Source organism: Artemia franciscana, chromosome 1 (assembly GCF_032884065.1).
Source record: "Artemia franciscana chromosome 1, ASM3288406v1, whole genome shotgun sequence".
Taxonomy (NCBI): Eukaryota; Metazoa; Arthropoda; class Branchiopoda; order Anostraca; family Artemiidae; genus Artemia; species Artemia franciscana.
Genome location: NC_088863.1, coordinates 15,592,647 through 15,607,086, shown reverse-complemented (window position 1 = coordinate 15,607,086; position 14,440 = coordinate 15,592,647). Strand labels below are relative to the sequence as shown.

General features: G+C 35.7%; 1 protein-coding gene across 1 annotated transcript in view; it reads left to right on the top strand.

The window, feature by feature from the left end:
* LOC136026247 (type II inositol 1,4,5-trisphosphate 5-phosphatase-like) overlaps positions 1 to 14,440 on the top strand; it is a 106,528-nt gene that overhangs the window by 2,791 nt on the left and 89,297 nt on the right. Inside the window, exon 2 of the mRNA XM_065702618.1 lies at positions 11,750 to 11,925. Within this exon, the coding sequence (XP_065558690.1) occupies positions 11,750 to 11,925 (176 nt within the window). The remainder of the gene's footprint in view (positions 1 to 11,749; positions 11,926 to 14,440) is intronic.

The window sequence follows — 14,440 nt, the reverse complement described above, 5'->3', positions numbered from 1 at the left end:
TCTTGGTACTTTAAGACCTCAAAATGGAACTTGCAAAAGAAGCAATTATTATATTCAGAAAAAGTATAAAACAATGCATGAAGTGGGGTGTTCATCTTCTACCTAATTTAAAAGGAAATAATCTAAGTTTACTGAAATATCTAGACCCCAGTGCTGTGTTGTTAAGGGAAGGCCAGTGATGGCAGGGCCAAAAATAGCAGTGGCAGTGTATCACCAAAGATTTTTCTGTGCTGCTGCCAGTGAGATGTTGGTGGCACACCACTGATGTAACCATTGTTGACTGCAAATATATATGTTTTGGTCATTCTTTCTCATTACCCAACTTTAATTTGCAACCAATTTGGGACCATTCATGAGTTAGAAACTTAGCAAGTTTCTGGCTGTTATCCAAAATTATCCTCAAAACCCTATATTTTTTTCTTTTACTATTATTTAATTAACACCGGGCTTATATAGGAGAGCCTTTGGGGCCTTTTCCCCAAGAAATCCCAAAGTGTTTACAATTCTCTAAGTCTAACCATATATTGATGTCATTTGACATTTTTAAATGCTTCCCTGCCCACCCATGTAAGTCTTACTTCCATGCTTGGCTGTAGCCTAAACCTTTCAAGGTTAAAATGCCTGCTAAAATATTTATTCTTATGAATAGAAAAACCAACTTTTGTGACATTGATCCACTATGTAATTATATGTTTTTTTTTAATATGTATTTAAAGCCTGAAAGTATGTATTTTTTTTCAAATAAGAGGCTATCTTGGTAACACTGTGCGAGGAATACAAAGTCTTATCTTAATAAATGGATTAAAGGTCCTCTCTTTATAAATTACATGACACATTTTGTGAAGCCTTTGCATACTTCTCCTGATGCTAAGAAGCTACTCATACCAGAGAAGCATGATGCTCATCTTCATCCAAATTTGATATGCCAAGGAGTATGGGGCCATACTGATCAAAATACTATCCCATTGCATGCAAACATTGGATATTTCTGTCTCTGATCCACCCAGGTGTCAGTACAGCAAGTCCATAGATATGTGGATGGTCTACAATCCTGGAAGAAAAGTCAACATTTACATCACAGCTGGGTTGGTATTAAAATCTTTCCCCTTAGCTTTTATACCATCAAACATCCAGAAGGGATTTTGAAGGTATATCCCTTTCAATCCAAAATGTTTTTCATAGTGAAGATCTGTGGTCTGAATTGCAGACCAACTCAATGTTTTTTTTTAGCCCATGAAGATGGCGGCAAATTGCAAAGCTCATAAGAGGTTCCAACTCCAGCCCATCCCTACCTGCTCTTCCATTCTCACCCAATGCCTTCAGTAAGCCCTGTGATTTTGCAGCCATTGTGAAATAGGATAGTTGCACATGAACAAGTACAACCACATTCCAGCACAACCAGGAAAACAAAACACTTCAAGGAAGAAAAAAGGGCAGAACAAAAGTGCTCACTGATACATCAGTTAAGGCCAAGACTGAAGCTGCCTTTTCTAACAGGGAGGCAAAGAAGAGGTGGAAAAGAAAAAATGAAGCAAGCAAAACAAAGAAGCAGGCTGTGAAGAGATTTGATGAGAAGACAGCACTGAAGGTGAAAATGAAACTGAAAAGGTTCAGACTGCAATTGTTTATGACAACTCAGACAGCTCTCTTTGGTAAGATAGTGAAAAGGAATGTGATCTTAGTTTTGATTTGGTTTCAGTTGGCAGCTTTATAAAAGTCATCTACAAAGGCCATTAGGGATAAGATAGAACCTGCCACTATGAGTGGTGGGAGAGGTAATGTGTGAAAGTGGCTGGCACAGCCAAATCATATCTACTATATGAAAGAGGATTTATGGTTAAAAACCCTCAGTACTTGGACAGTGTGTGATCATGGATAATCGTTTTGACTAAAATGTATCTTCCCTAAACAAGGACATCAGGCTCTTAATCTTAAACCTGATGCAGATAGTTGGGATTGGATGACTACAATCTTATGGTCAAGCATATTCAAATATGACCATGATTATTATTTTATAATCCTTTGTCCAAGATTGGACAGTAGCCTATTTTCCAGGAGTAGACTCAAGCTAAAAAATTGTAATTACAATTAGGCCTCTACTATTAACTATCTGTGCATTTAAAATGGTTACCATTGTATATGGGTGAAATATTTAGACTAATGAAATACTTATTAAGAAAATTTAGACAGAGTAAGTAGAGAAAATTAATTTTCAAGGTGGTATAATAGATATAATGGCATGTTAATAAATTGAGAAGGAGTAGTCAATCAAGACTTGTCCCAGTTAAAGGTAGGAATGGGGCCACAATTAATGATAATGAAAAAGCTAAGAGAGATGGGCAGAACATTTTGAGAATGTTCTAAACCAAGATAGAGTTGCATGAAATGATACAGAGGAAAATGAAAAATATCTGATACCTTGGATGGGAAGGAAGATTTGTTTTGTGAAAAAGAATTAGCAACAGTACTAAAAGGATTAAAAAATAATAAGGCACCAGGTGCTGATACTGGGATAAATGGGTTGCTTAAATATGGTGGCTCTGAGGTTAGATATAAGTCATGGATGATTATAAATATTATTTTGAAAAAAGGGAAGTACCTAGCGATTTTTTGGAAAACCCTACTTCAATTGTTGTATAAGAAAGGTGATAGGAGTGAGTGTTGCAATTGTTGATACATTAGCCTGGTCTCTGTAGGTAGCAAACTACTTAGTAATATGATACTTTTTAGACTGAGAGATGCTCTAGACAAAGTTTTAAAGGAAGAACAGGGCAGTTTTAGAAAGGGTAGATGATGTGTTGATCAAATTTTCACTCTTTGATTTAAAGCCTTTGATTCTGTTGATAGAAGAGCTTTAGCAAAGGTGTTTTGATGGACTCTGTCTTAAGGAGCATAGAAAAAGGCAATGCAGAATCAAATGGGGAGGAAAAATTCTCCTGGACTAAGATTATGCTGATGATTTAAGCATCCTATATGAAAATGCGAGCAAAATAAATGAACTTCTGATGGTTTTGTGATTTCAGTGTAATATAATAGGTTTGAAAGTTAATGTTAAGGAGGCTAAGTCACTAAGGCTAGGAATAAGTGATGATGAAAAGGTGACGTTGGGTAACAAAAAGATTGCTCAGGTGGATGTTTTCACTTACCTTGGTGTATTATTAGTAAAGATTATGGGAGCAGTGAAGATGTCCCATGTAGAATAGCTGAGGCTCAGGTTGTTCACAATTAAAAAAAAAAAGTTTGGAAGAATAGGAAGATAAGGTTGCAAACCAAGATTAGAATAATTGAAGCTTCAGTGATGACAGTGGTCAAATATGGTTCTGAAGCATAGGTTCTTCAAAAAGTGGATGAAGATTTGCTATATGTTTGTCAGAGAAATTATATATGGACTGTACTGGGTATCTGGTTGACTGACTGTATTTCAAATTGTAGGCCGTATGAAAAGTGTGGGCCAATCCTGCTTTCTTGGGCTATGCTGAAAGAAAGGTTGAGATGGATAGGGCATGTTCAGCAGATGAAGGATGACAGATTGCCAAAAATTGTGCTTTTCTGCCAACTAGGGCCAAATGGAAAGCAGGGCATCCCTGGTTGGGGTGGGAAATGTCATAGAGAAAGATTCAAGGGAAAGGGGAACTTCCTGGGAGGGCCTTAAAGGAGTTGCTTTAAATTGATTGGAATGGAAGAAGAGTATGCATAGCTATGTTGTCCTCAGGAATCTTGGTGCTGCAGGTAAATTGTTATTAGTAATAGTACTAGAATAAATATAATTAATGAAATGGTGATTAGGGGCACCTGCATTTGTAGCTTCCTTCCTATTCATTTGTGTCAATGTCCAAAATAGGTCCCCCTCCTGTAATTAGAAACCATCTAGTCTGCTCCTAGTTGTTACGCCTCCAGTGGTTTTATGCACTGTCCATTTCTAAGCAGGAAAATTCAAATCCTCCAACATTGCAGTTGACGCAATAAAGAATTGGCACAAATTAATTTAAAGTCAGCAGAACGCTGCCACCTCTTCAGGCGGATAAGAACTTGATTACATAAAAAAAATGCACAGAAACGTCTCTAATAATACTATAGCATTAGATGTTATAACTAAACCAAGGATGGATTTACTTGGTCCATCCCTGGTTTCTTTCTAACCAATAAACAACTTCAAGAATAAGGGTAGAGTATAATTGAGTAAATGCAGTCATTAATGCTTAAGAGAGCCGGCAGCATTACGACACTTTGGTGGTGGTCAACTGGGCGTCTTGTCGGCGGTGTTTAATTCGTGTGCTGGGATGGTGCCAATGTCTACAAATTTTAAACTTTTTAAGCTGGTTAGGGATAGGCTAGACATTATGTGACATCCTGGTCTATCAGTCTATAACCATGCAGATGCCATGATAATATGGAATCCATGATACCATGAATACCATAAGATAATATGGATTCCATATAAACCATAAGATGATAAGGTTTCATGATAATATGGAAAGTATATAGCAGATTCCATGATAATATTATATGAAGGTCCCATTTATGAAGGAAACAGTAAACTTGAAATCAGGGGCTGTTTTGCTATCTTGGAAAGTATGGTAGTTGAGTTGGGTCAATGAAATTTTCAAGAATAGATCCAGAGGTTAAATTATGCCCATGGAAAGTCTTTTAAAGCATCTGCCTCTGCCCAGTCCATCTGCAAAGAGTGCTTATACTTGGTGATCAGAGGTAAATTTGTTGTATAAAAGTGAAAATTATAATACAAAATAAGGCCCTTTTGAATGGATTTTAAGCCTCAGAACTTTACTAAATCTTGCTTTGCAGGGTTTCAAAGGATTTGTAAGAATGTGTTGTAAATTTGAAGTAAAATCCTGTTATGGCCTAGAATGTACTTAAATCATTAGGGTTATGCTTTCAAGACTAAGGATACATATATCATAGGGAGCGTAATAGCACTGCCTAAATAAAGACCAATATGGGACCAATGTCTTATTTATTTAGTTTTTTTCTTTTTGGTTTGTTTTAGACCAGGGCAGTTCATATTGAAGAAATTGTTGTAGAAACTTCGAAAAGGGCTCATTCAATTGGAAATTAAAAGGACTAGTGCCCTTTTCAATAGTCAAAAGTAATTGGAGGACAAATAACCCCCCTCAAGCCCTCAAGGCAAGAGTTGTCCTTGAGTTATGCCCCGAGGGTATTTAAGGTTTCCATAGAAAGGATGGTTGTATGAACTTTGGAGGGAGCTCAGTCGATAGGTAATCAGAAGTTCTAGTACCCTTTTTAAGATTCAAAGTGGTTAGAGGGCAGATACCCCCCACACACACCTTGTATTTTCTGGAAATGTATCTGATAGAAATTTTAGATGACCATTTGTTGTCGTAGAAAGTTTCGAAAAAGGCTCATTCAGTTGAAAATTGAAAGGATCTATTCTAGTAGTCAATAATGATTGAAGAGAAACAAGCCCCCCCCCCATGCCTATCAATTCCACCAAAAAATCTAATGGAAATTTTGAGGTCATTTTGTTCAGTGTAGTTGAAAAGTCTTGAAATTACGTCTTTGAGGATAACAACCCCCCCCCCTTACAACCCTCAGTGCAAGGGTTGTAAGCTATGTCCTGAGGACATATAAGTTTTTATCGAAAGGGTGGTTGTATAAACTCCTGAGAGGCCTCATTGGATTGGAAATCAGATGTTCTAGTTCCCTTTTTAAGAGTCAAAGCAGTTGGGGCAGCCACCCCACCCATACATAATATTTTCCACAAATGTATCCAATACAAATTTTGAGATAGCCATTTGTTCAAAAATAGTCTATAGATCATATAATAAAGCCTTTTGGGTGAACAGAATCCCCCAGAGTCTGGGGGTAAGGGTTGTAAGTTACGCCCCAGGGGCATCTAAGGTTTTTATGGAAGGGGTAGTCATGTGAACTTTAGAAGACGCTTATTTGATTTTAAGTGTGTAGTTCTAGTTCCCCTTTAGGAGTCAAACATGACAGAGAGCAACTAGCCCACTCCCTGACATCCTCTTTCCCATGCATTCAATTGAAATTATGAAGTAGCCATTTTGTTATCAATAGTCCAAAAATCATATAATGAGGGCTTTAGGGTGGACACAATTGCCCAGAGCCCATGGGTAAGGGTTGTAAGCTATGCCTGGGGCATGTAAGGCGTAATCAGTCCCCCAAGCTTACCATTCCCCAAAACAAATCCAATCGAAATTTTAAGAGAGCTGTTTTGTTCAGCATTGTTGAAAGGTCCAGTAATTATGTCTTTGAGGATGTCAACCTTCCCACAGTCCCTAGGACAGGGCTGTAAGTTAGGCAATTTGTTCATTGTTTACACGTAATATATGTCATTGAGAAAGATATGCATGTTTGAACTTTACTTCCCAAGAAGACGAAGGGTATTCAGGTGAGCCTATCAGAGAATATTGAGGGGAGCGTTGAAGTGAATCGAAACACGTTATGTGTGTACGGATTGTCAAAAGGGTACAACACAATAATAACTGAGTATATTAATTTGGAAAATCCAGGAAATTATGAGAGAGATGATCAAAATAGCAATATTTGCATGCTACCAATATTAGTACAACAAACACCACTACTGCTACCACACTATTGCATTTACAGTATTAAGGAGAAATTTGAACTAAATCAGAAGACGCTATGTGCATGTACATTGTCAAAATAGCGTATTTCAAAAATAGATATGGGAATTAAGTTGAAACTTGCAAAGAATACTTATAGGGGAAGATCATCTCACCAAAAAGCAATACGTGTACACTACTGGTAATACTACTGTTACTGCTACATTTACTAGTACTATGATTTCTATTGCAACTACTTGTAGGGTTAATAGCATTGAGATGAAAATTTTAACAGGTTATCAAAATGACATATCAGCAATGTCAAAGCAATGGCTAATTATGCAGCTTCCAAGACTTAATAAGAAGGATGTTCTACAGACCAAAAGGCAATAAGTTAATACTATTGCTGCTACTAGTACTATCACTATTCAATATTATTACCAGTTATATCAATAATACTACTGTGACTACTACTACAATTGTACCTAAATTTAAATTTAGGTACATATAATGTAAATAATATAAATATTCAAGAAATTTTCAAGAAATTTTCTTGAATATATAATATAAATTTTTAATATAAATTTTCAAGAAATTTCGAAGGGAGATGATGAACTGAATCAGAACACAGTCTTTGTATGCAGGTTGTCTAAAGGGTGTAACAGCAATATCTTAGGAACAGTTCAGTGTGTGAAGTTGAAACTAATAGGGCTTGTTGTAAGGGATGTAGAACTAACCTAATAAAAATATTTGCATCTTAATGCTACTGCTTCTACTCATACTGCTGCTACTGTTACTATTATTATTACTTTTGTTACACCTATCGCCACTAATGACCACTATAATTTATTCTACTGCTGCTACTACTACTACTGCTATTAAAACTAAGGATATCAAGGCGAAAAATTTGGGATATATAGAAATTGTATGGAACTAATTCTAAACACACTATGCTCACACAGGTTGTCAAGGGATGCATCAGAAATACTTCAGAAACAGTTGGTGGTATTTATTAAGCTGAAACTTTCAGCTTGCGTTGAAGGGGATGTTGAAGAAACCAAAGGTGCTATGTGCATACTACTACTAATGCTGCAACAACTATTGTTACTGCGCAAGCGAAGGGTATTAAATTGAAGCTTTTAAGGAATATTTAGGTGGATGTTGAACTAAATCAAAACATACTATGAGCATGCGGACTTTCAAAAAAATGACAAAGCAATATCCAAAGAATTACTTATATTATCAATTTAAATTTTTAAGATTAGGTTGTGGGAGATTTTGAACTAGCCAGAAGGCATTATATGTATACTTTTAATGCTACCACTACAGTTACTGTAACTAATAACGCTAAGGGTATTAAGATGAAACTTTCAGGGAACATTTAGGACTTTCAATTAAACGAAAAACTGCATGCATGCAGGTTTTCAAAAGGGCATATAAGCAATATCATAGGCAGCACCAATCTGATTGGTTTTTTTTTAATCTGAAATGAGTCTGTATGACACTGTATGTCTGTGTTTGTGTTTTCTCTTTTTTTTTTATTTGACAAGTTTTATTTGTCTGTAATACCTGACGTAAAGCGCTAATTCGGTGCCACGCGCTGTGGAAGTTGTTTTTAAAATAAAAGTCTCTCTCTCTCTCTCTCTCTCTCTCTCTCTCTCTCTCTCTCTCTCTCTCTCTCTCTCTCTCTCTCTCTCTCTCTCTCTCTCTTCTCTCTCTCTCTCTCTCTCTCTCTCTCTCTCTCTCTCTATATATATATATATATATATATATATATATATATATATATATATATATATATATATATATATATATATATATATATATATATATATATATATATATATATATATATATATGTATATGTATATATATATGTATATATATATGTATATATATATATATATATATATATATATATATATATATATGTATATATATATATATATATATATATATATATATATATATATATATATATATATATATATATATATATATATATATATATTTATATATATATATATATATATATATATATATATATATATATATATATATATATATATATATATTATATATATATATATATATATATATATATATATATATATATATATATATATATATATATATATATATATATATATATATATATATATATATATATATATATATATATATATATATATATAATATATATATATATATATATATATATATATATATATATATATATATATATAATATATATGACTGAATAAAAATGAATCTTCTTCTAAAATTCTATCATTTTCTATCAAAATTTACGAGCCTGAGAAAATTTGCCTTGTTAAAAAAAGGGGGAAACACCCCCTAAAATGCATAGAATCTATGCTATATAGATTCTATTATATCGATCTTCTAAAATTCTATCATTTTCTTTCAAAATTTACGAGCCTTAGAAAATTTGCCTTGTTAAAAAAGGGGAAAACATCCCCTAAAAGGCATAGAATCTCCATGAAAATCACACCATCAGATTCAGCGTATCATGGAACCCTACTGCATGGGTTTCAAGCTTCTATCTGCACAAATGCGGAATGTTTTTTCCCAAAGTCACCGGATCAAAATTTTGAGATAGACATTTTGTTCTACATAGTCGAAATATCTAATAACTATGTCTTTGAGGACGAATTAATCCCCCACAGTCCCCGGGGGAAGGGTTGCATGAACTTCGATCGTTGTTTACATATAGCCTAGTATTGGCTATTGGGAAGTAGCGCATACTGACGTTTTCAGGGGATGATTTTTTCTGGTGGGGGGTCGTGGGAGAGAGGTACATGGGAGGATCTTTGCATGGACAGATTTTTCATGGGAGAAGAGAATTTCCAAGAAGGGGGCGCTGGATTTCCCAGCGTTATTTAAAAAACAATCATAAATTAAATAAAAAAAAGTTTTTTCAAAAAGTAAGGAGTAACATTTAAACTTAAAACGAACAGAAAATATTACGTATATGAGGGGGTTCGTCCCCTCTTCAATGCCTCGCTCTTGATGCTAAAATATTTTTGGTAATTTCAAAAGAGCTACTTATTCTAATTAAACCGCCTTTGGGATTCAGGGGTCATTCTTAAAGAATTGGAAAAAATATGAACTTTAGCGTAAAAAGTGAGGTATTGACGTGGGGGAGGACCCCTCATATTACATATATGAGGAAGTTCGCCTCCCCCTTAATACCTTGCTCTTTGCGCTAAAGTTCGAATTTTATTAAATAATGGTCGATATAAGCAATAATTTGTTTTTGGTATTTTTCCAGTCGATCTTAGCATTTAATTTTACCTTACGCAGCTTTATAACTATGATTTTTGTTTGATAATAAATCAAAGGTATTGTATGTCTTCAGCCTTTGATTGTTATTAAATAAAGAACACAGGTTTTTCCAACTAAAAGTAAGGAATAACATTAAAACTTAAAACGAACATAAATTATTACATATATCTTTTAAAGATCTTTCTATCATTCGTTTCAGTCATTTGAGAATTGCTTAACTTGCAACATTCATTTTCATAAAAATAGTTTCGACCTCTTTGGCCGTTTTGTTACTATACCTTACAAAATTAGTTCCGCAAATATCCTTAATTTAAGTTACGTGGGAGATTCTTTCCATGGAGAAATTTCTCGTGGGGGAAGGGAATTTTCCATTGAGGGGAGGGGCAGGATTTCCCGGCATTATTAAAAAACGATCCCCAATTAAATAAAAAACAAGTTTTTTTCAACTGAAAGTAAGAAGCAACATTAAAACTTGAAACGAACAGAAAATATTACGTATATGAGATAAGTTTTCTCTCCTCAATAGCTCGCTCTTACGCTTAAGTTTCTTTTTTAACTTTTAAAAGAGGTTATTATTGTAATTAAACAGCTTTTGTGATTCAGGAATCATTCTTGAACAATTGGAACAAAATCAAACTTAGGTTATTACAAAGTTATTATTAATTAAAAAAGGTCAAATTAATGTGCAAATTTTCTTTTTAATTATTCATGTTCGGTGAGCCAAATTCAAACCGTTCATTAATTCAAAAATGTTTAAAAATTAAAAAAAAACTATTTTTTTTTTAATTAAAGAGAAGAAGCGACATTAAAACATAAAACGAACAGAAATTATTCCGTATATGAAAGGGGCTGTTCCCTCGTCAACGCCCCGCTCTTTACGCTAAAGTTTTTTATTGTTTTGGAAAGTTAAGATGTGAGAAAGAGTCAAAATCTAGCGTAAAGAGCGGGGCGTTGAGGAGGGGACAGCCCCTTTTTATATACGGAATAATTTATGCTCGTTTTAAGTTTTAATTTTGCTCCTTACTAAAAAACCTTCTTTTTTTATTTAATAATCTAATAAAGCCAAATATCAGTGTATTTACTCTCCATTTCAACCAAAAATTATTTGAATTGATGATGATTGTATCCAACTGGGTAGGCCTACAGTATCCACTGATCATTTCTTGATTTTTTTTTTTGTAAAAAGACCCTTCATGTGGGGGAATGCTTTAATTTCTAGTAATAGTGATATAATAGTTTAAAACACTCCTTTAAGATCCAGTCTGTCAGATTTTTTTTTTTTTTAATGGATTCTTCAGGTACTCTTGTTGCCTCCTCCTTTTACTTGTCATGGTTAACCATTTGGCTTGTATAATTTGATTGGGATGGGAATATATTGAGGATTTGACCAATAGTAGGTTCTCATAAAACATATTAGGTTCACTGCTATTGATAAATAAAAAAAATCCAATGATGCTGTGTTAGCCTACCTGAAGGACAGTTTTGAACAACGATCTTCTAGTCAATAATCAGCTGTCTAGATAGTAACCACTTGTTGTTGTTCTATTTCACTTTTGGCTGGTGTTCAAATCTTTGGTATTTCTCTTTTGCTTAACCTACTGTGGAGTAAAGACATTGATGAGGTTACTGAAACTAGCAGTTGTTGCCTCCAGCTGCTTGAAGCTGATGTCCAAATTTATTTGTCCTAAACCCTATTGCTGTATATAAAAAACGGGGGGGGGGGCTGGGGTTGGTTCTACAAAGAAATTTTTTGCTTGTGCCAGTTATTAGGTCTTAGCTGCCTTGCCATTTAAGTTGAATGCTTGGTTTTGCCAACTTGATTCTAGTTAAACTGATCCTCTTAAGCAAACAAATTTTAATGTCCTGTATTGATTTTCTAGGTTAGGTACATCTCTTGTTGGTAGTCAATTTCATGGATCCCAGAGGAGTTTAGTGCTTCTGAAGAACGGAAAAACATATTCTCTAGCCATCGTTGCATATGATGATACACTTCTTGATCCAGTTCCCTTTTTAGAACGAGTCTTTCCTGTTGCTACAAGCCTAGTTTGTGAAATTAGTAAGTTAATGATGATTAACCACTCTTAATTAGATTAGCCTAAAGAATTGCTGTTTTGATTTTAGTTTTTATGGCACTTGGTATTAACCAAGTGACATGTAGCGATCACAAATTCTGTCGGTCGGTCTGTCTGTCCGTCTATCTGTCCCGGTTTTGCTAGTTTAGGCACTTCCAGATAAGCTAGGACGATAAAATTTGGCAGGCGTATCAGGGCCGGACCAGATTAAATTAGATATAGTTGTTTCCCTGACATGACCATCTGGAGGGGAGTGGGGAGACGGTTAATTTGGAAAAATTAGAAAAAATGAGGTATTTTTAACTTACTGACGGATTATTGGATCTTAATGGAATTTGATATTTATGAGATACAGTATCTCAGGGCTCTTATATTAAATCCCGACCGGATCTGGTGACATTGGGGGGGGGGAGATGGAAGGGAAATCTTGGATAGCGCTTAGATTGGCGAGACCAGGATGGAACTTGGTGGGAAAAATAAGCACAAGTCCTAGATACGTGATTGACATAACCGAAACAGATCCGCAGTCTTAGGGGAAGTTGGGGGGGGGGGGGGTAATTCGGAAATATTAGAAAAAATGAGGTATTTTTAACTTACGAAGGAGTGATCGGATCTTAATGAAATTTCATATTTAGAAGGACATCGTAACTCAAATCTCTTATTTTAAATCCCGACCGAATCCAGTGTCATTGGGGGAGTTGGGGGGGGGGCGGAAATCTTCGAAAACGCTTAAAGCGGAATGATCAGGATGAAACTTGGTGGGAAGAAAAAGCACAAGTTCAAGATACGTGACTGACATAACCGGAGCAGATCCACTCTCTTTGAGGGAGTTAGGGGGGAGGAATAATTCAGAAAAACTAGAAAAAAATGAGGTATTTTCAACTTACGAACGGGTGATCAGATCTTAATGAAATTTGATGTTTAGAAGGATCTTGTGCTTTTCAGCTTTCATTTTAAATCCAAACCAGATCCAGTGACATTGGTGGGAGTTAAAAGGGGAAACCGGAAATCTTGGAAAATGTCAAAATTGAGGTATCTTTATCTTACGATTGCGTGATCGGATCTTAATGAAACTTGATATATAGAACATTATTGGAACGGATCCACTCTCTTTGGGGGAGTTGGGGGGATATCCAGTTCTTTGGCGATTTTGGTACTTCTGGGCGTCCTAGGACGATGAAAATTAGTAGGTCTGTCAGGTACCTTCACAAATTGACTCGATAACAGTCGTTTCCCCGATTTGACCATCTGGGGGCTGGAGGGAGAGGAAAAATTAAAAAAATAGAGGTATTTTTAACTTGCGAATGGGTGATTGGATCTTAATGAAATTTGATATTTAGAAGGACCTCGTGTCTCAGAGCTCTTATTTTGAATCCGACCGTATCTAGTGATATTGGGGGAGTTGGAGAGTTAAACGAGAAATCTTGGAAAACGCTTTGGAGGGATCGGGATGAAACTTGGTGGGAAGAATAAGCTCAAGTCTCAAATATGTGATTGACATAAACGGACTGAATCCACTCTCTTTGGGGGAGTTGGGGAGAGGGGGTATTAATTCGGATAAATGAGAAAAATTGAGGTATTTTTAACTTAAGAACGGATGACCGGATCTTAAGGAAATTTGATATTAGAAGGAACTCATGTCTCAGAGGTCTTATTTTAAATCTCTACCAGATCTGGTGACATTGGGGGGAGTCGGAGGGAGAAACCGGAAGTCTTTGGAAAGTGCTTAGAGTGGAGAAGTCGGGATGAAACTTGGTGAGTAGAATAAGCAAATGTTGTAGATACGTGATTGACGTAACCGGTCTGGATCCGCTCTCTTTGGGGGGGTTAGGGGGGGGGGGGTCCAGTGCTTTGGTGTGTTCGGTGCTTCTGGACGTGCTAGGACGACGTCAATTGGTAGGCGTGTCAGGGAATTGCACAAATTGACTTGATAAAGTTGTTTTTCCCGATTTGACTATCTGGGGGGGGGGGGCTGAAGGGAGAGGAGAAATTAGAAAAAATGAAGTAGGCCTACTTCTAACTTACGAGTGGGTGATTGGATCTTTAGATATTTAGAAGGACCTCGTGTCTCAGAGCTCTTATTTTAAATCTCGACCGGCTTTAAGCCTCTAATTTTCCTTATAAATTAATCTGTTGATTCTTATAATTTTGCTCATGCCATATCCTCTTGGCTCTTGGCTCTTCCGACCTCGTCACAAGTGCCATATGAGCCCTTTGCTCTCGTTAAGCTTTCCTGAATGCCCAGAAGGTATTAAAATCTAAGATGTTTAATTGGTTATAGCCATACCTGTATGCTGAGAGAGAAGGCTATTTCGAAAGTTTGGCCCAGAGGCCTCTTTGTCCCCCAAGAAAGACAGAAAAATTGGGATTATCAAGATCCCCCATTTCTCTGTGTGTTGGATGCAGTGGTGTCAATTCATTAATATTTAGGCGGGCATTTTTAAATAAAAATACCGATCAAATGGGTATTTTTCAACATCTAGGAGGACAAAACCCTCT